Below are 21,926 nucleotides of genomic sequence, written 5' to 3'. Positions count from 1 at the left end.
CTAGGCTGAACAAGCTCAGCCCCCTCAGACTCACTTTCTACATCAAGTGCTCCAACCCGCTAACCATCTCAGTGGCTCTTTACTGAAATCTCTCCTATTTTTCAGCATCTCTTTTACAATGGGGTGCCAAAACTAGGCACTGTGTCCAGATGTGGTCTCACAAGTGCAGAACAGAGGGGAGTTAATCACTTCTGTCAACCTGCTGGCTAAAACACAGCTGGCTTTGCAGGCAGACGGGTGAATTTTAACAGACTATTTACATGTTGTTTTCTTCTGGCTGCCATTTGGTAGTGGAGTCTGGACTTCGGAATGAGAAATAGCGTTGGCAAGATGGTGTGTGCTGCAGAGAGAAAAATGGAGCCAGATGCATCTTGTCACACAACATTGTCCTAGCTGCTCATCAGAAACTAGCAGCTTCATTCAGGTTGCCCAGGATCAATAAGCTCCTTGTGAGGAGCCCCAGTACAGCGTCAAGTTGGCTTTAAGAGTTGCCTGTGCCTTGATCTGTTCAAATGATATCGTAAGTTAGACTCTTCTGAATTGCCTTTTGGAAGAGTTGATTGCATCTGATGACTGGGAAGCTGAATCTCCTGATTCACAAAGCTGAAGCTAGGTAGTGTGAACATGCTCCAGGGAGCCACATTGCCAAAGCTTTGTTGAAAGAGAGAAGAAAGACCACTTCCCTGCCATTGATGTGGTAATGGCCTCCAGAACACTGAAGTGTGGCTCTGTCAATGACGCACTGATTGCTATCTGAAAGTCAGTCTTCTGGAATATGAATGGAGGCTATTTTGTTCTTCTTCAGTTCATAAATTAGTGCATCCGAGTAGCCAGTGCCTGTGAGTGAGAGAACAGCTCCAGTGGTGAGAAAGCACAGCTTTCTCATGCTTCTGCCTTTGTGCATTCGCCATGGGTGAGTGGCCTGCCGCTTTCATAAGAAACCCTGGTCAGAAGTGAGTCTGGGTAAAGTTGGCATGCTTTATCCAAGTGCCATCTGTGCAGGATATCCTGAAGCCAGGATCACCCTTCTCTCACGGAACAGGCTGTGACCCTGGTCTGAGCTAGCACGGAGGGTCCCAGCTCTAATCTCATGCATAAAGGACTTACCTTCAGCGCCATACTAATGATGGCATACTACTGCAGCATCTCACCATATAGTACAAATGGTGGTACCTTCAAAACAGGAATCTCGAGCACAATTGAAATAAAGTAACGATGAAACTTAATCCAGTAGGAATTCTTTGTTCCAAGGAATCTTTGAACAAACGTGTCTGCACTGTACCTACAGCACCACAGTGAATTTAGAAATGTGGTTGGTGTTCCTCGCTGCTTACAGTGGTGTTGTCCTTTCAAAGTTCAGGTTTCTTTTTCCCTTTTTAAAGTTGCTGGCTTTAAAATATTCTACTTGACATTTTCTCTATACTAACAGGAGTTTTTTTGTTGATTCTGGAAGCACTTGAAAACAGGGAAATTGGCCAAGACATTCAAAAGTTAAATTAAAATCTGACTCTGCAAATAGCCACTGTCACTGGTGTGAATAACTTCTCTCTCCAGTAAAAGATAATGAGGGAAAGGAGAGAATTTATCAGACACAAATGCAACAACACATACAGATGAAGTAACCTAGGGTTGTCTAGGGTGACTTCAACGGAAGGTATTGGGTATTTGGATCCAAAATTATTGATAACAATGGAGGAATTGCGGATGTTATGGGTTAAGATCAGGACATTCCTAAGCTTGCCCTGCACTGGTTATTGTGAGCTTTGTAAAGCATTCGGCTGGGTAGGAACAGGATTTACGGGTAGGTAATCTGCAGCAGTCATTTTGGAAAGCTTTAATCATGGGTTATTGATGGTGTCAGGAGTTTTTGTGTGCACCTATGGATTAAAGAATGCATGATATGTCTAGAATTCAGAGAGGGATGTAAACAAGCCCCATAGTATATATAATCTTTTCCTACTTGAAGGTCTTGCTAACGTTGATCAGAACAAGTGTGCCAGTTTCCTCTTGAAAAGCGTTCATTTACTGAAAACTAAATACATGAAATGTCATCTCTAGTGAAACATTTGTCTATGCATCTGTGCCCACATCTTCTGGGGCCAAAGTTTCCACATTCTTGCTTCTTGCAAAGCTGTTGCGGTGGAAGCCTTTCCCCTCTATAGCAATGTTGGGGTTTTTTCAGTAAAAAATAAACAAAGCTATTTTCCATCAGAATGCAAGATGTAATATCTCTGGAGAGATTAACCTTCTTTCCACAGTTGTTTTTGTGGTTGAAAGACTAAATCTGTTATCATTATAAGAAAAAAAATAAATCTGCACCTCATTATTTCCAGAAATAAAGCTGACATAATAAGATTTATTAAGAATTGACTGGGTGAACTGAAGAGAGATCCAACCCCAAAGACTTTGTGTTCTAGAAAAAAGGCAAAAAGACAATAGGATGGACACAGGGGAAGCTAGAAGAGGGAATTGCTGTGTGATGTTAATAAGAAAATATGTTCTTTTTGGGAAGGACTCTGAGAATTGGCTTGGCAAACGCAGCAGGAGGAGTTACTCAGACCCTCTTCACATGTTAGGTGCTTGGCTGAGCTCAGTTGCATGAGGCAGAGAATGGAGAGCTGCACAAAGTATCAGGAATGGCACGGCCGGGAGATGTAGAGGGCAAGAAGTGTTAACATGATAGCTTGTCCTTGCCTGCTCTGCCCCTTCCCTCAGCTCCCTCTCCTGCTTCTCCCCGTAACTGAGCCCCCAGTTAGCTGTTGGATGCCTGTCCCGCTGACACTGGCTTCTGGCTGTGCCACCAACCTCTTAGAAGCCGTAGTAAAAATATTCCTCCACATACGCCTGAGAAGAAATGTGGTCTGGCATTTGGCAAGGTCACAGGGGTGCAGACTTAGTGCTGAGGCAGCGTTTTTTATGAGCAGGCTGACTTCTCCTGTGCGCTACCTGGGATGCCAGATTTCTCTGTGGCTTTTTGCCTTTTCTTCCAAACCTCTACCCCCTCCTGCACCTCTATGGGCTGGGTCACTCTTTTTTTTTTTTTTTTTCTTTTTTTTTGCTTTCTTTTTTCCTTCCCTTTTAGCTTGGGGCCATCAACAGGTTTGTTTCCTGATCTCTGTGCAGGGTGTCTGCTTTGAAGACAGCTTCTCACCTTTTAGTTACCGAAGGAATGCGAGGAATGAGGCCCCGTGGCCCCAGTACCACCCAGCCGGGCTGTGTTTGTACACGCAGTGTGGAAGAGCAAGGTGCCTCAGTCCCTGGGAGCAGGCTCCAGTGCTGCTGGGTGGGCACTGGAGGAGAGAGGTAGGGCAGTGGCATGTGCGGAGGGCAAGGATGGACTTTTAAGTGTATATCTCAGCATTTCACTACGCTGAAAAATACTTGCTGCTAGTGCCAGCAGAATATAGCCATCACCTACAGATCCTGATCCACCGTATAGAGTCTCGACTTGTTTTAGCAATTAAGTTTTCTTGACAACATTAACTTCTAAGGCAGATCCATGGGTAAATCAGTGTGGCAAGAGGAGGGAGCTGCTGTGCTGTTCTGGCTGCAGCGGCTGTGGGATATTTGCAAGCGCAGGTGGGTTGGCTGGGCAGGAGGAGAGGGTTATTCCCACCCCCACGTCGCTGTCGTGACTGTAACTGTCGGTGTCACTGTGTTTGTATTTCCTCTTATGGCTGTGTCCGCCAAGAGGGTGAACAAGATAAAAGAGCTTTGGTGAATCCAGCTGTTGCAACAGGGACTATTATGGGCCCTCTTTGTCGGCCCTGCCCCTTGCCGATAGCCGCTCTCTCTCACGCCAGGGTGGGCAGCGTGCCATGCTCCAGCCACCCTGGCTCACAGCTGAGTGTTTGGGCCTAAACCACAGGCAGCCAGAGTTTGTTCTTGTGCCCGTGGGCTCTGCAGCGGGCTTCTGCCAGAAAACAGCTGGGCATGGGGAATGTCCTAAACTGCCCTCCCTGTTTGCAGGTGCCTGTAACGCAGGCTCCTGCAGCAATGCTGGCGATCGTTGTGTTTGTCTGTATGGCTGAAGCAATAACCCAGTGGTCCACAGAGGCCTTGAACAGATGCAAAAGGAGGAATTTCTTGCACCGAACCCTAATTCTTCACAGCTGAAGTGACTTCTCCGGGTTCCTCTTATGATCAGTGGGGATCAAGTGAGACTTTCAGAGCACATTTCACACAACCTATTTCCAATGCGGGGCGACACCGCTCACACCCTGGACCCCATCCACCGTGCTGGCTGCACGGGGTGTCTGTCCACCATGTGCTGCTGCATGTTGCTGGAGGAGGGACCTGGTAGCCCTGTTTCCACAGGGGCATATGGGCTGTAGGCATATGAGTGAGCCTTATCCTTGCTGTGAACACCAAAGTCCGTCGCTCAGGAAAGCTTTGCTGATGTGTCTTACCTGTAACCCGTGTGTGACTGGCAGTCCTGATTTCCCATGCAAATACTGCCAAGGCTGGAGGAGATCTTATGCTGCTGACTTACCTGGAGAGAGACTAAGCCATCCCATTGCCTCTTCCAGGATTTTAAGTCACAGCATCACTTCAGTGCTATGTACATGCACAAAATGGGATTAAAACAATCCAAACTCCTACTACTTCCACAATTACCTGCCTGACAAGCCCAAAAAACTTTACTGTCTGGTCAGTCACTGGTTCTGATTTTGCTTAATATAATCAGTATCTGAGCAAATAATATGCTAGTCAGTCAGGCTAGATGGTACTGGTTTACCCTGGTTTCTCTGTGCTATACCTACAAACTGGTATTCCCTGAACGAATAGCTGTGCTGTCAAGAGGATCCAAGTACCCTGATGAGCTCTCAGGTAAAGTGTGGGCTTCTCTTGTCAGAGCAGCGCAGCCCTCACTGAGTTTGAACAAAATCACTCCTGCAGCGGGGGGATTCTTGTTCCTCTGCAGTTGTCCAGGACCCCTGGAGGATGCTGTCTCCTGAGAGGGAGTAGAAACACCCTGATGGAAATTGCACTGACAGACTTCCTTCACCCTTGATTCCTGTTTCAGAGCACAGTTGGAGAGAATCGATGGCTTCAAGGGCACCTGATACAGTTGCTAATCAGTCACTGTGACTTGAACACAGCAGCAAGGTGGGCGCAACACTGCAGTTTGCCCAAGGAGCTGCTGCCTTGTGGAGTGGCTGATGAGCTTCAAAAGCTTCAAATCCAAGAGAGGTAAATAGTCTGTTTTGTGCCTTTTCAACGTAGATTACTTATCATACAAGGACTACATATTTGCTTAAAATAATCTACCCTAATGCTTCCTTGGGGAGATAATTTTGCAAAAAGTTCCTCCATTTACTCAGATCACATCTTGGCCATGCACATGCTGCATTTGCTTTTCATAAGGCTGGAAATGTCTGTGAAAGGTATGTTTTAAACTCAGTCCTGAGTACTTAGAAGCTGTGTGAGATTGCTTCATGCTGCAGAGGGGTCTTCAGACTCCCTTTGCCAGATCAACAGCACAAATGGAATGATGTGGATAGGATCTGAATATACATCTAGTTTACTGAGTTGATTACATGTATGTCAAAGTTTTCTATATACTCTGCATCCCCCACTGTACTGTAGTCTGGTTTAATGCCTTTTAGGAGACTTATGACTAAGAAAGTAATTGTAAAGTTCCTCAAATTTTTCTAATTATGTTTATTTTCTTCCTCCTTTGACAGCTCATAAGCCATTTTTCATCCCAGTCTGTAATTTTTGCGTCATCCAAAGCTTTCAGAAGTAATGGGAATTTTTGACATTTGGGGTCAGATCCCATAAGAGTCACATTAATTGAATTTAGGATAAAACCAGACTCCAGCACAAATTCACCAAGTGAGCTTAAGAAACCATTAGCCCCCTAATCACTCTCCGTCCCCTTTAATTCCTCTAATGCAATCCCAGTAACACAGTGCTGTGCTTCCTCTCTTGCTTTGGGACCCCCCATCTTGTACGCAGTAGATTAGCCTACAGTAGCCACAGTTCCTCCCCCAACGGGAGCTTCATCCTGTTGTGTGAGACCTGAAACAAGAACACAAAGGCAGAGGTACAAAAACACAACTGAAAAATCCTTATATTAAGAAGGGTTCTTACAACTCCTTGGTTTCAAGTGCACAGAACTGTGCAAACACCCCGGTCAAGGATCTCTGTGAACCTGCTGGTGCAGGAGGAGCAGATGGGAAGGGTGGAGGGGAGAGGATGGCCAGGTTCCATGCAGTGTGTAGAAAAAGCTGCGTGAAGTTGAGAAGAGGCTCAAAACCTTGGAGGGCACATACAGCCACCTAAACTGTTAGGAGCTGTCTGATCCTCACAGCAAGCTAGATCTGGACAAGTACCAGAGCTTTGTCGTTCTGGTTCTGGGTATGCTGTGCTGTGTCTCTTCAAGAAAATGGCCCAAGATCATCCTCTCCATGCAGCAGTATCTCAGGCAGTTGTTCATTTATGCTGTATGGAGTAAGAAAAGTTGTATTTGAAAAAATTACTCAATGGAAATGATTTGCTGAGCCTCAGTAAATCGCTTTTATACTCATGTGAGTGATGGTGTATCTGCCATACTTCAGTGACTCTGTCCACAGGATGTTTGAGTTATTCAGAGATAGCTGTGTTTGGCACTTTTTTGTAAACCTTTTTTTTTTTTTTTTTCCCAGCAGAAAGGCCTGCACATAGGCAGGCAACTGCAAGTCTTGAGGAACTGCAGTTTGCAGATGATACTGCAGGAGGGTCCTGTTAGGATCTCACCCAGGACTGCCCAGGAGGTCTGGAAAGGGGCTGGGTGAGCTCTGGCTGGCAGTCCCAGCAGCACAGCCCGTAGCCTCTGTGCCCATGGGTGTTCACGAGCCAAACTCCTGCAAGGCTGCGGGCTACCACAGTCCTTGGGCTCAGAGTAATTACGAAGTCACCTTGCTGGCCTGCTACAATCAAGCACTATTTTCTCCGCTCATTCATGTGCAGGAATTCATCTAATTGGATTCTGTGCACAGAAGAGGACTTATCCCTGAATGTGCAATGCAAATGCAGGAGAGCTGTCTGGGCTGTGTGGTTGGAGCACAGCATAGCTCAGAGCCTTGCTGTCATTCCAGGAGCAATCTCCTGTTTCCAGGTAGAGTCAAGGCTTTTGTCAAAAACAGAAGAGAAAAAGCAGTGATAATTTTGAGGTTCCTCGGGACTCCTCCATTGTTGCACAAATCAGTCACCGTATTCCGGGCTGTTAGTCTTGACTGGACTTGGCACCACTTGCCTGATGTGTCTCTCTCACTCTCACTGGTGAGATGTGTTGGGGTTTTTTTTAGCATGGAGATTGGTGTTTCTAGATCAGAAGCCAGGTGAGATTAGAGGAAAGTTTATGGGAAAATCCTGACCACTCCTGAGAGGTAAATATTTACAACTTTGTGCAAGCCGATAGCCCGTATCTTCAGCATCCTGCAAACATAGCCCTTGAAGCCTGTAACGTGAGGGAGTAACTTCCTATATAGAGCTGAACTTCTCAGTGTATATGATGGAAATCTGAATCTGATTTGAAATGAACAGTGTCCAGGAGGAGCTGATGACGGGAGGAATAAAACCAGCAGAAAGTTGATGATCACAGCTCCCTGGGTAGGAAGCTGGACACTTTCAGTGCCATGCTGTTGGTGTGAGAAGCAGAGGCAGGGTCTCTCTTGGCATGGCCATTGCACGAGCCTGCATGCCCAGGCTCACCTGCTGCCTTGCGTGGTTTGGGGCTTCCTCCTGTTACTGCAGAATGCGCAGTGGTATGGAGATGGTTTGGGTGCTCCCTTTTACCTTATGTTCTTAGTGCAACATTTCCCTGCTGGTGTCGTATGTCAGAATTCTGAACTCCAGCTAACAGTTAGGATCTGTCAGTGGCTGCCTGGTTAATGCTGACACCTCGCTAGGGGATAAGGAGACCATTTTAAGAAGACCAAACCTGAGACTGAGCAAGGTTATTTGCTCTAACACGTTTATCGTCAGGTTTGCCATCTTCAACATTTACAGCTAATTTCCATCTCCTGGAAGAGGTGTTTTTGTAAAAACTACAGCTTTCATAACTAAAAATCATATGAATTATGTAGGAGGTGAATGAGAGCACAGTGTATTATTTTTTACTGCTGATGATTTGAGGAGGGTCTTACCAGATGGTTTTGAACAGTTTGTGTGCTGAGCTTCATGGGTCTGATCTTTCTGCTTGTGAAGATCTGCACTGGTTCATCCTCAAGCCCCATGTAACCTCAGGAAGTATGACACAGATGTAATCACCCTCGAAACACTCTGCAAAGGCCCACTTCTCCAGAGGGTACTTCTCCAGAGGGTACGTGGCTTTCTTGGAGCACAGGAAACTCTTGTCAGTCTAGGACATGCTTCTGCTTAGCTCTGATGCATTGCTGGAGCTGCCGTCCTCCTTCCTGCTGTGTCAGCTGCCAGTTGGGAGGCAGAAGGTTTTTGCACAAGAGGTAATCCCTCAAAACACGAAGGGGTGGTTAACAGAAGTGTGACTTAGCTGCAGACTCTGTGCATCTAGAAAGAGAGAAAAAAAAATCACTACAACTCTGTGCTCTGAGAATCCTGTGCCGCGTACAGATGGAGTGAAGGCATGCCGGTTGGGATGTGCTCTGATGTTCAGGAGGAGTTGTGACAGTTGAATAAAACCTTTTGTGCCCCAGTTTACTCATCCAGTCATGATACCTGCTGCAGTAGCTGCTATAAAATCAGCAGAGCCATGGAACCTAATAAAACGGTCTGTCTGCCTTATTTATTGAGCTAACAAAGCAGCAGGTTCCCAGAGAGGGTGTTCACACTGTAGAGGACAAGGTGGTACCAGCATATAAATGACATCATCTCTGCCACTGGTCACAGCACACGCAGCTCCTGTACTCTGCAGGTGAGAATATTGCTGGAGACCTGAGACTGCACACCTTCACTAAATATTTTACACAAATATTGACTTCCCCATGCACACAAACCCACAGAAAAGAGTGTTTGTACAGTGAAAGCTGCTATGCTACAAAATTAGTCACGCAGTCCCCTAAACATAAGGTTAGTAAATAGTTTCTCAAATAATAAACCATTTCAAGTCTCTATGGGAAAGCGGCTATCCAGAAATTTGTGATACGTCCAAAATAGCTGGATATTTTTTATTAGTTTCTTTCCTCTGATTGCATCATCTGGCTGAGACACCACAGCAATATGCTGACCTTTCAGTTACAAGGCCATTTCAAGAGACTGCTGCATTTTGAAAAGAAAATGTGCTGTGTAAGATCCTGTTGTAGGAAATCAATTAGCTCATTTCTGCAGGCATCTTCCAACATTCCCAGGATATTAATACACAGATACTGAATTTCTCTATGTGGTGCCATCTGAAACCCAAATGGAGGGAGTACCACAAGCAAGGCAATTGGTTTGTGGATTTAGCTGGCTGTTTTTCTCTAAGTATAGAAGGTTTTGAAACTTTATTTCTGAACTTTTCTCTTTTCATCCCTGTGCAATGTAGAACAAATGCCTTTGTGCAACCCCCGTGGATATTTTACAGGGAAGGGGATGGAGAAGAATCTGGGTAGCATCAGGGAGATCCACGAAGCCTTCCCAAGCCATTGCACTATAAAATGATGAGGCAGATTTACCTGTTCCCAGTTGGTAGTGATCGTACAGTGAAGCAGTCCAAGAGTCTGAGCCAGATTATGTGGGGAAGTGTGAAGCTCCTGTTTGGACACTGTGCTGGTCAGAGCTGAATTCTCTGTTATGTATTACGCTGTGGGAACTAGCAGACTGCCATGTTAACCTCAAGGGCAAAAAGCAGTAAATCTAAAATGTGTTATCTCTGAATGTGGAAACAGCTGCCCAACTTTGTCATCCAAGTTGCATCAGTTCTGGGAAAGAGAGCTAAGCGCTGAAAATAGGGCTTGGGACTCTTGACTTCAGCGAGTGTTTTGGTTTGGGTGTTCTCTGCAGTGGGTACAGTGGCGAGTGTGTTGAGCTGCCGTCTCTGTGATAAGATGAAAAAGAGAAGATGAGTCAAGGTGAAAGAGGCTGAGATTACAGGGGAAGTGAGGAAAGAGAGAGTAAGAGAACAAGTTGAGTGGCACGGGGAAGTGGAGGGCCAGGGTGAAATAAGGGGCTTAAGACTTCCTGATGTTCCTCTAATCCAGGATTTCCTCTCATTGCGTGGCTTCAAGCTGTTGCGTCTAATTTTATGCAGGGTAGAAGAGGCTGCAAAACTAGATAATGATGGAGAGAGTAAGAAGAAGGACTATTACCAGCTCCCTATTCCACGGGCAAATATTCACTTCCTGCAGACATGGGAGGAGACACTGCAGTGCTGGGAAAAGGTGCTGCGGGTGAGTGTTACTCTGGTATTTAATTTGCAGTGTCAAGAAGCAGAAACTCCATAGCAGGCAGGTACTCAGGGTTGTGTGTGAGCCACAGCCATCAGACGTCTCCCTCCCCAAGTCAAGAACAGCCACTTCCCTTAGGCTTGTGTGAATTGGGGAATGTGTTGGGAATTGTGGTACCAGGAGAGGTCCTCGCAGGGGTAACTCAGGTGTACTGTCTCTGTAGCAGTTTGCACACTAGCTAAGAGATGCTGTTGCTGGAAGGGAAATGCTTGTGTTCTGGATAGGGACTGTCCAAGCTACTTTGAAGTATAGACAGTCTCTGAGTGAAGAAGGCTTTTGTCTGTGTTGCAGCCTGGGCAGGTTGTGGGCATTGACATGGAGTGGAGGCCTTCGTTCGGCATGATCGGCAAGCCCCGTGTCTCCCTCCTTCAAATCGCTCTGAAGGATGAAGTGTTCCTGCTTGACTTGCCACGGCTCCTTGAGCAAGCTGAGGCGGAGGGTGAGAAGGAGAAGCTTCCTCGTTTCATCCAGATGCTTTATTCAGATGCAGCCATCACTAAACTAGGTAACATGCATCTCTTCTCCCCGTCTCGGGTCTCTACACAGCTTTTTTTGTGTAATTCCTAGATCCTCTTGGGGTTGTCATTCCCTAAAACCACTTATCATGGAACCAGTTTTTGTAGCCCTGAGTATTCACATACTGCCATGCCAGGAAGCAGGGTGACCAGTGTAGCTAGGAACGATAGAAATGTCTCCCCGTTTCAGGTCACACTCAAAATTTCTGATTTAGTCTACCTCCTTGGTTTTGGGATTCTTAGTTCCCTGCTAAACCCTGAGCTGCACTTAGTCTTCAGTGGTCTAGGGGAGTCTGCCATCCAGAGCTTTCTGGATTTGCTGGCCCTATCCCAAAGCTGCTGTGCTGGACACCAGTGCTCTCCACCTTACTACTAGTTTTAGATTGTATTTGGAGGCTTTTGGCAGGAGTTGTTAAACGTGGAGTTCAAGGGCAAATTCATAACTGCCTTTCACTGACCTAGCAGATTTTAAGTAAGTTGATCTTAAGCGCAGCATTTTTCAGCTGCCTCTTCTCCCCTAATTTTTATCTGCAAGAGTATCTCTTAAGAACAGGAGAGATGGAAGCCTGCCTCGTTCCCTGTCTGAACAGTCCTTCCACCAATGTTTATACATATATTGTCAGCATTTTGACTCTGAACTGGAAAAAGCTGTGGTGCATTAGCCGTGATTTGAGTTTTCCTGTCTGTGTGATTTGCACTTTTTTTTTTTTCTCTAGGTTATGGGATGTCTGGAGACCTTAGCAGCCTTGCAGCCACATGCTCTGCTTTGAAAGACATGGATAAGAAAGCACAAGGTGTGGTGGACCTACTCACAGTAGACAAACAAGTAAGGATGAACACATGAAGATAGGGAAAACTGTGTCTTCTGCATGTGTTCGTAGATAGCTGCTGTGAATTCACAGCATTGTCTTTTTGTATCCTGTGTTGGCAGGGAGATGGCTAAATGAGTAAATAGACCTTTTCCACTTTGTGGTATTGGGGGTAACGTGATTCTGTAAAGACAGAAGCATTTAGTTTTCATCTACTAAAAAGTTGGAGCTTGATATGCTAGTCACTTTTTTCACAGCCTTTACAAAGCTATGGAAAAGCAATGGAAATGGAGGCGTAGCTCCATTCATCCAGGACAAAGTTGCTGAGCACAAGTCATACTTGAACTCGGTAAGAGTAAATTCTTGGAGAAGTTCTGAAATACCAAGATCATGCAGTACTGAAGCAGATATTATGGAGTTAATGATTTGTAGAGAACTCATAATGCTCATAGGGGGGCTGCTGCTGGATTCCACGCAGGAATTTCTGTTCAGCTGAAGTACAGCTACCTCTGGGTTTGCACACAGTAGCTTTTAGCAGTCTGCAGAATTGTTAAGGACAACCATTTTAATGGGTAAAATTTACAGTGTGTCTAAGGCTGTGGGTTGGCGTGAACCCAGATCTTTCGGACTGATACAGGATCTGCAGTTTAACCTGAGAAATGGCAACTGCAGAAAGGCCATTGCCCAGTGTGTTACAGGAATACCCTTTCTCAGTGGAACTAGGAGGAGAAAGTCACTGAACTACCGCTGCTGTTCTTTTACTGAGTTGGTCCCTAACTGCCTCCAGTATGGCTGAGCACCCTGCAAACCATTGAGGAGTCACAGTCACAGCCCCACTGCTCCAACGCAGTGCTGTGCAACAATGCGCTTTTTTCCCTTCCCTAGCTATGGAACAGATTTCTTTCCAGCAAGCGTGTTTGTTAAACAAATAACCAGACGCTGTATATATCTAATGCCATCCCAGCCCTTGTCTGAGACAACGGGATTCAGTATGCCAGGCAAGAGATAAAAATGATAGGGTTGCTGCATGGCCGCACCCACTGGAATAGGAGCTGTTGCAGAAGTTGTTGTTATAACCATGTGGTTTATATCTTTTTCTTTCCATCAGCTGCAGAAGAGCTCCATTGACTGGAAGAAGGGCAGCCAGAAGGGCAGTGTGCTGTCCCCAGAGCAGAGCTACGAGGATAGAGGCTTCAGGCAGCTGGAGAAGGGGCTCAGCCTCTTGGTGCAACATGTGCTGGGAAAACCTCTAGATAAAACAGAGCAGCTGTCTAACTGGGAGAAGCGGCCTCTCCGGGAGGAACAGATCCTCTATGCAGGTCTGGTCACTGTGGCAAAGTGCTACAGATTGTCCATTACAAGCTGTGTTTGTCTGTCCTCTGTCACCAGGAAAATTGTTAAGTAGCAAATGAAGAAAATGGCTTTGTAGATTAGTTCCTGTTCAGAGGAGCAAGCACATGTTATGTTTGCCCTTTTGTGGACATGGCTTTAATGGTTGAAGTTTAAACTGTCCAGTGATTCATTATTTCCCTTATGAAAGAATTCCTGTGCTTTGCAGATTTTTTCTGATGAAACATCACCTCAGTGGAAATTCCTCTCAGTAACTGAGAAGAAGAAAGTCCACTTCCTTCTGCCTCATTTCACAGCCCTTCTGGGAAACAAGTGCTGTGTTCATTTGTCATAATGAATTGTTTGTTAGAGCAGGGTTAAAAATGGGTAGATGTGGTGTCAGAAACTGCAGCACAGAATTGGTACTGTGCAGGGACCAGCGGAGTTTATTGCTGATTACCCCAGAGTCAGAAGTCTGGGTCTAAATCTTTTCCCGGGGCATCAAAGGACAATCTACTGAAGCAAACCAACCCTTTGTAAAGTTCAGCTATCCTTGAAGCTGACACAGTTCCCACAAAAGTTAATCACCAGGACTTGTAAAACTGGCTTGGAGACTTAGACAGTTCCCGTTGCAAGGAACAGAAGCCGCATGGCATGGCAGTGCGTGTGGGCAGGTGATTGCAAACAACTCGGTTATTACTTTTTAAGATATTGCATCTAATGGGGAAGTTACCTTCCCTTAGCTGAGATGCGGTAATAAACCGTGGGCAAGCCACTGCTCAGTAACAATGGAGAGTAAAATGGGTTGGCTGAAGCTATCTTACATGGTGGTTTGAACAGGCACACTACATTATGCATTATGTTAGAGTCAGACAGCATTTTGAGCTCCTCGGCCTTGACTCTGTGATCATGTGTTAGGTCACGATGCTCACTGAATCAGTAAAAGGGTGCAGGCTGTGACATTAGTCGGTTGGTGCTTCACAGGTTGTTAGCGTGCAGTGGCATTTGCAAAGGTGAAGGCTCTTCCTTGCATCAGGAAAGCCTCTGTTCTGCTTTTGAATGAAACCAGCTGAGGCTCATATTCCCTTGTTTTCAGCTTCAGATGCATACTGTTTGCTGGAGATCTATGAGAAACTCTGTAAGGATCCAGCGAGCTTTGGTTTGAGTTCAGACCTGACTGAGAGTCTGGTGGGAAAACCGAGCGTAAAACTCAGGGCAAAGAAGCAGCTGAATAAACAAGAAGCACCTTCACCTTCTGGACAGGTTTGTAAACATCTTCAAAGAGCTGCATGTTGCTCAAGACCCCTGCAAATCATATGTTGCCTTGTCTCTCAGTCATACTATTAGCTATGCATGGCATGCTTTAGTCTGGTCTCAGGACTATTGCAGCAAACATCTTCGCCCCTCCCCGTTACTGGTAGGATATGCTTTCTCCTTCGCGTGCCTTGGTTCAGCTTTCCCTGCTATTTCAGGATCATTTCTATTCACAAAATGTTGGTGCAGATCTGTATAGCAGAATCCAGCTAGCCTTGCTGGTAGAAATGCTCCTTCCACATTTCCTCAGTGGCGTGGGTTTGAACTCTGTGGCCTAGGTGTTGCTTCAGTGAGGTTTCAGAACTCTCATGGTCCTTACTTTTGCTTTTAACTGAGCTTCTACACTTTGGTTTCACATTGGAAATGCCTCCTTTATTGTGTCTGGAGCAGAAGTCTGCAAAATTAAAGACAAACAATCCATCAAAAAAGTCTCTGCTGATGGCTTTTCTCTCTCCCTGCTCACCACTACGTACTGCATGACTGGCCTTGCCCTGCAATCTGTGTTGTGGCAGAGCCTTAAAAACTCCACCAGCTGTAACCTGGAGCTGTGTGACTCTGCTTAAATATCTTGGAACGTGACTGTTTCAAAAGGTTTACTTTCAAAATGCAACCATCCAGTTGTTTATGCACCTATGAAAACATTAGCAGAAAAAAGTTTTGTTTATTAACTGAGAAGACTCACTATGGCTATGTATCCTTCTGTGTAAATCCCAAATGTGTATTTAGCTCCTGAAATCAGTACTACCTTCCATGGTTGGACTGAGAGGCTATTGATCGTAGCCACCTTTTCAGGATCCTCTTTATCAACTGGGTGTAAATGTACAGTATCCTGTTAGTCTTCGACAGTAAAACACAAAGCTTCTCAGTAATTTCCTAAGCACTCTGCGTTCATGGGAATATTGTATGTTACAGCAGATCTGACTGGCTTCTGTAGAGATGGGAAAAGTAAGTACTTCAGGCTTGAATTACCTTGTGAACTCACAGGTCATCTTTGTGTTCCGTACAGTCGGATTCATTAACAGAGAGGTAGTTGGTAAAACCTGGACTGGGACTCAAAAAAGCAGACTTCTCCTGACTCTGCATCTTGCGTGACTCCAAGCTCTCTTTCCCAGTGTTTCCTGGTGCACTATCTGAAGTGGGGCTAATGACACCATTCTCCTTTATAAGCTTTTTTTCTGTCTGCTGGCATGAAATGTGAGAAAAAAGCTACATATGACATTGCTGGCCATTGAATAAACACTAGCTAAGAGCCAGCTGCTACTCCTTTACATCTGTTTGAACAGAAGCAGCAGCACAGGGTTAGTGTCTTCCAAGTACTTCAGCACTGAAGGGTCAGCTTGATCCCTTATCACAGCAGTCTGATGTCTCGGGGCACAGCTGCACCCACCCAGGTCCTTGGAGGAGCTGGTGACAGTCCAGCCTACCCAGTGCTGCAGAGCTTTGAGTGCACGTGTCAGCTTCTGGGAGGTGCAGCATGGCACGGATGGAGCTCTCAGATCTGAGCTGTTCTCGTGGTCAGCCCGCGTGTACCTGCACACTGTGCCACAGCAGTTCCAGGCCTGAGCTGGCTCCTGCAGAGCAAATCTGCAACACTGCAGCACTTGTCTGCTTCCAAAGACAGTGTAGCCCTGCACAGGTGGTCGCTGCATCCCTCAGTTATCCCAGCTGATTCAGGTTCCTGGAGGCAAAAGCTGAAAGTTGGAGGTTCCTTAATGACTTCCCTTCTCCATGAATTTAGCTATTGTACTTCTGGGAGCCTCCCAACGACAGTCTCCAACTGCAGGAACTCCCCCAGCAGCAGCCATTTGAAATAAAATAAACAAAATTCAGGCACTGCCTATTTTTAAACTTCTGAAGATAATGAAGCTGACGTGGTTGCTTTGTCTACCTGTGTCTCCCTCTGTCAGATTCCCTTCCCACATCATAACTTTGGCACATGTATATTAATTGCAGTCTAATTTGGTAGGGGAATAGCAGCCTTGGAGATGTGTGTTTGTGACTTTGTGAAAATGGATGTCTGTGTAGAGCATAGACGGCCAGGCTGGCATTTCTCCAGGGAAAAGCTGCAGATCCCCAGTTTGGGTGGCCAGCTGGCCAGTGAATGAACGGCTAATTCAGAGTTAACCCCATCTGTGCTGCCTCCTGCCCAAGTGGTAGGTGGGCGATGTAGAAAGGACATGAAGGAGGAGCTAGAGGTGTTGCAAAGCATGGGGGAAGTTATAATACAGGTGGAGGGAGGTGGCTGGATTTGCCAAGGTGGGTGAGTGCAGAGAAGCAAAACACAAATGTACTGGAAATCAGCCTTCTGTTTGGCTTACAGACCTCTTGCCTTTCTGTAGCAATGTGAAGGATCCAAGGAGACCTCATGTCCCGCTGCTCCCATCTCCCCAAAGGAGTTCAGTGTGGTCTGCGATAACATGCTGCAAGGCCTCGGGCGCTATCTTCGCTGCCTTGGTGTGGATGTCCGGATGCTGGAGAATGAGGATGACCACAGGAAAGCTGCTGAGGTTAGTCACGCACGTGCGTGCATGTATGTTTACAGGTCCCAACTGCGCTCCTTGGGGAAGGCCTGCTGCTTACTGTATAACCGCACTGGTTAGTCACACCGAAAAGGCAGCGGTTTGGCAGGAGCTGCTCAGCACGTGCTTCCTTCTGTGCCCATGCTAAGACCCAGGTCTCTGGTTCAGTCCAAGAAGCTGTGCCACATGGCAGCTGGCGTTAGCTGGTCCCTACAGTAATGTATGGGCTTGGTTCTCCGGTTCCAGGAGAGAGGAGGTGAGCAGAGTGCTGTGACCTCAAATCTTACTTGTGTCTGTGTGTTGTCATTGACAGCTGGGATATTTCAAGTCATTAGGAGAATGCAAGCAGAGTGTAAAGATGTGACCTGCAGTCTCAAGTGTCTTTGATGGGGAGGCAGTGGGTGTTTACACCAAGAGAAAAATCAGTGAAAGGAACCCAACATTTATTTAGGTTTCTAATGGACTTCAGTTTGGGCTTACAGGGAAGTCATTTTCCTGCCCTGTGCCTGGGTCAGTCGAGCAGAACCACAGTCAAAAGATGGCTGCTCAATATGAAATGGAAGATTTCCATAATAAAATGCCATATAGCATCCTAGCTGGCTACCACTTTGTGAGATGACTCAAAGGTGATCAGCCACAATTTGCAGTGAAACATTTGGAAAAGGAAGAATCTCTAACATACATGGGGACAATGAACATTGATCTGGACTCACATAACAACTTTGACCCTCTGCTTCTCGGAGAAGAGACACATGCTTCTTCATTTCAGACATATTTCTACTATGCCAGAAAGGGAGATATCCAGCCCACACAGTGTGTTGCTATCAAATGTGCACTGATCGCCCGGCCTGGTGCACAGGATGTTTCCTCTTCAGATGTCTGCTTGGCCTGAATCCTGGGCAGGCTCAAACTTCTGCAGAAATAATTAATATCTCATCTCTGCCAAACTTACACAAGTCATTTAAACAAACTAGTTCTCACTGCCTCCCCCAGAGCCCCGTCTCCGCTTCTCATCCTGATACCTTATCGTGCTCTGGACAGGATGTTTTACATTGCTTTCTCTATGGTGACCGGACAAACATCCTTTCACTATCAAAAGCCCTTGGAGTGTTACTGTATTGCAGGCCTTTGATCTGTGCTTGGATAATCAAAGATAAAGATAGACTCCTCCCACCCTGCCTTATATCTGGCTAGTCCTGATTTAGTAGAAGTTGAATCTTGACCACCCTATGCCCAAAAACTTGGAATTGTTATTGCAAAGGCCAGGAGAAAGGTTTGGATCCTCATCACTGAATACAGGGTAGACAGTGTGGGTGTTAGCACAACACAGATTCAAAACTAGTGTCACCAGGAACACATAAGTATGTACGGAATTAGTGTTCGGTCTTCATTAAAGTCATTTCACTAAAATGATTTATCAATCATAGTGTACATCTCCTTGTGTCAAGAACTCCTGAATCACCTGGCATTTGCTCCTTATTGTTATCATTCCTGTTGCTTGTTAAAGCGACTTCAAGTGTTGGTAGGCAGATGAGTCTTGTAATTCACCCCTTTATTATTTGGGATCAAACTTAAAAATCTTAGAGCTTTGTAGGTTGTGTTTGGGCAGCTATGGATTTTTTTTTATTTTTCCTTTTAGACTAATGCATGTGGCAGTGATCGGTTTGAGAAACCCCATTCCCAGGCTGAATGTGAAGTCTGTGTCCTGTGTACTGCTTTGTGTGGTGCTGCTATTATTGGCTAAATGTTTTATCTTGGCCAACAGTTGTCATGGCGAGTTTATCATCCCAGATCTGCAATCTCAGGTCTGCCAGCCTGTGAGAGCAGGACCTCTGACACCACGAGTCAGTGTATCCCCTCATTTGTCCATATTTAGATGCTGCAAGATGACACCAGTTTGCATTCTGTGTATTTCATGGTGCCATTTAATTAGGACTTGACTGGAGAAGTGACTGATTAAAAGTTACCTGTCATAAGTGCAGAGACAGGAAATCTTTAAAAATGGAAAAATAGTAGAAATTCATACTGAAAATTTATCTGGTTAAATCTGTGTACCAGATGTGCTGGACCAGATGAGCTCCTTTACCTGACTTTAGCAGCCTGTGCATTGAGAGCCAGGGGGGATTCACCACATGCTTTCCCTGAAACATGTCCTTGCCTGGCAGCACTGCTCCAGTCCTGCACCTCGGGTAGGAGGCCCTTCTGGAGGGCTTTGGGTGGTGGCCCAGGCTGGCCCAAGCCTGGCTGCCTGTGTGGCACAACAGGGAGGCCTCTCTTGGGAGAAGGGCTGTATGCATCCAGCCGTTCCTCACCGGGGGCTCGTGGCTCCATCCCAAGGTAAAAGAATGCCTCCATCTGGTAAAGAACGCAGAGATTCGGTCAGTCTTACGCAGCATCCTTCTGTGTGCAGGTGCCACTACTGGAGTCAGCCACCCTTTGCATTGGTCCTTTTTCCTATAAGCAACGTGTTATTTCAAGCTGATACATTTTTCTTTACTTGAATCACCTCCTATGCCTGTTGTGTTTTCTAGCCAGGTCTTCCAGCTTGTCTTCTGCAAACTTCTCCTTGCAGAGAATCTTAAACCTATCTTTTATGCCTTCTTAGGTGGATAATTGGAAGGAGATAGGCAAGTTTCAGTGGGTGTTCCTCTTTTCTCTGTAATTTTGCAGAATCAGGTAGAGCAGTGGGATGCTTCTCATACTAACCTTAAAGGATCACTCACCAGCCTGAAGTGACTACAACAGATCTTGCAGTGTTGTGCTTCAGGATGGAGCAGAAAGTTGTAAGAAAAATTTCGTACTTTCTTAGGTCACTGATTTTTAAGGAGAGGCTTTGTGGAATCTCAGAGCCCCTTCCACTGAGTTGTGCGTTGGTTGGTTTTATTTTTTTAATGGACTGTGCTCTTGGTCTTCAAAATTATCCTCATCTCTAAGAATAATTTGCATGCCAAGGCAAACCTATCAAGGCAAAAACTATCTTTTGAAGTGTGATAATAACCAGAAGGCTGGTAGAACTGGCTTCCTGCAGCTCCCATGGTGTAGAATGTTCCCTTTCAAGGTTACACCTACTTTCCCCAAAACTCCAGGTGAACCAGTGAGTCGGAGAGGAGGGCCAGGCTTGATCCAGGATGGCTCTCAGGAGCCAGTTAGAGCAATGTGCATCTGGATCTAAATTGCACTGGACTTGTTTGGAGCCATGGGACACAAAGGGGATTTCTAATACTGCAGTAAGCAGAGCATCATGTAATGGGGGAATCTAATCTCTGATCTTGTCTCAGCTTTGAATGTCTTTTTCCATATTTTTGATGTAAACAACGTTCTTCAGGTTTGCTTGTCTTTTTACCTCCCCATCAGTCTGCAGTGTAAATTCACAGAGGACGGATGAAGAACTGTTCTGCCTTTAAGATCAAGACTCTGCTTTTGATGTTTGGAAGCAAGAGGAGAATGTCTTTCATGGGAGACCTTGACACAAATAGGTCTACATTAGGAAACAAAATTGGCAGTGGTTTTGGTGTGGTACTTAAGACAACATCACGAAACCATGCAGTAACTCTGTACAGGTTGTAGTTTTCAGGAATGCTGAAGAGAAGTTTAGGGTTGAAATACCAGCAGCACAGCGAGTACACTGCAGGACTGGACTGAGTGTGTTCATAGCTATCAAGTTCTTTCTAAGAGTCTGAGGTAACAGGTAGGAGGCTTCAGGGTTGGATTGAGGTTTGTGATCCACTTCTCTAGTAGAGCCTTGTCTGGGTGCTTTTCCAGCACGCATCCTGGAGCAGATGCTTCCTGTCCACTCCCTTTTTGTCTGAACTGGGACCTTGCTGGCCTAGGCTTAGGATCAGTGCTTCACCTCTGCCACTGCAAGGGGGGTCACAGCTTTTCCTGGACTGCTACCTTGCAAAGGGAGTACTGCAGTTTGCCTCTTGAAGGAAATCTGGCATTGCCCAACATGTCATGCACAGACTTGGCAAATTTTAAATTACAAATCTATAGCCTTGTGCAGCTGTTTTTTGAAATCTTCTTTGGCCTTAATTCAGGATCCTTTAGGTCGTCATGAATCACTCTGCTGCTGGTGCTGGCTTCGAAACATAGGGCCTCTCTTTGCTCGCTCTCATCAGTTGTTGCCCTTCCAGGTCTCTCTTATAGTAATTCATTTGAGTTCATTCATCTCTGCAAGATGAAAGTTGGGTGAACAGACAGGCATGTTAAGGGCTAAATAATACCGAGTTACTGGGGAGTTCTTTCTATCCAGAAGGTCTAAGCCTTTTCCAGAGGAAGTTGATATTATCTTTTTAATAGATTGTGTAACTGAGGCCAATGCCCTCTCTGCAGCACTTGGGATGGAGCACAAGTCCCTGACACCCACCCCAATGCTCTGGTCACTCTTTTCCTTTTATTTGCCTCTCCAAGCACACATCTCCCAGATGGTCCCAGCGTTGCCTTCCATTATTTCTTTCAGAGGAAAAGAAGAAATTTTGCCCTTTTCTCCAGCATGCATCCTCCATGGTTTCAGTCAGATGTGTGCTATCACATGGGTTTTCTGGCTCTGCATGCTTCTTCCAGTCGTTGTTCCAGAGGCGGAAAAACATGCTGGAAGAGTTATTGCTTTTCTCCTTTTTATTTGATGTTCTTTGCCTGTCTCTGCAGAGCCATTTAGATAAGGGGATTTATCAAGCTTGAACTAATTAACCCTGGATGCAGGAAGTCAGAATGGAGTGTTCCAGCTGTGAAATCCTCAGGCTTACCCTGAAGCACACATGGGTCTGAAGGAATTTCACATCTCTTTTCCCTTGCCGGCAAATCACTGTGGTGAACATTTGCTGTTGCCTTACTGGACTTCTCTCACATGTGCCATGAGGGTGGTTTGTTGGCAGGGCTGTTCAGTACCCCGGACTGGGTGTAGTGGGATTGCATGCAGCATGACATGTCTCTGCTGCCGCTTCAAGGTTCATGTACTTGGAGATTTTTTCCTTTCTTGAGAGAGAGGGTTGATTTTGAAAGAAATCTGGTAATTTTGCCTGTAGGAATGTGCTTTAGAAGATGTTGCCAATC

General features: G+C 45.8%; 1 protein-coding gene across 15 annotated transcripts in view; it reads left to right on the top strand.

Moving 5' to 3' along the window:
* EXD3 (exonuclease 3'-5' domain containing 3) overlaps nucleotides 1–21,926 on the top strand; it is a 291,634-nt gene that overhangs the window by 133,599 nt on the left and 136,109 nt on the right. For all 15 annotated transcript variants that reach the window (XM_080400989.1, XM_080401002.1, XM_080400992.1 and 12 more), the window contains 7 exons: nucleotides 5,027–5,193; nucleotides 10,193–10,331; nucleotides 10,680–10,893; nucleotides 11,620–11,729; nucleotides 12,821–13,031; nucleotides 14,138–14,304; nucleotides 16,695–16,862. In XM_080400989.1, the coding sequence (XP_080257115.1) occupies nucleotides 5,027–5,193; nucleotides 10,193–10,331; nucleotides 10,680–10,893; nucleotides 11,620–11,729; nucleotides 12,821–13,031; nucleotides 14,138–14,304; nucleotides 16,695–16,862 (1,176 nt within the window). The remainder of the gene's footprint in view (nucleotides 1–5,026; nucleotides 5,194–10,192; nucleotides 10,332–10,679; nucleotides 10,894–11,619; nucleotides 11,730–12,820; nucleotides 13,032–14,137; nucleotides 14,305–16,694; nucleotides 16,863–21,926) is intronic.

The sequence above is a fragment of the Falco punctatus genome, assembly GCF_963210335.1.
Source record: "Falco punctatus genome assembly, chromosome: 9".
Taxonomy (NCBI): Eukaryota; Metazoa; Chordata; class Aves; order Falconiformes; family Falconidae; genus Falco; species Falco punctatus.
This window is presented reverse-complemented; position numbering and strand designations above follow the sequence as displayed.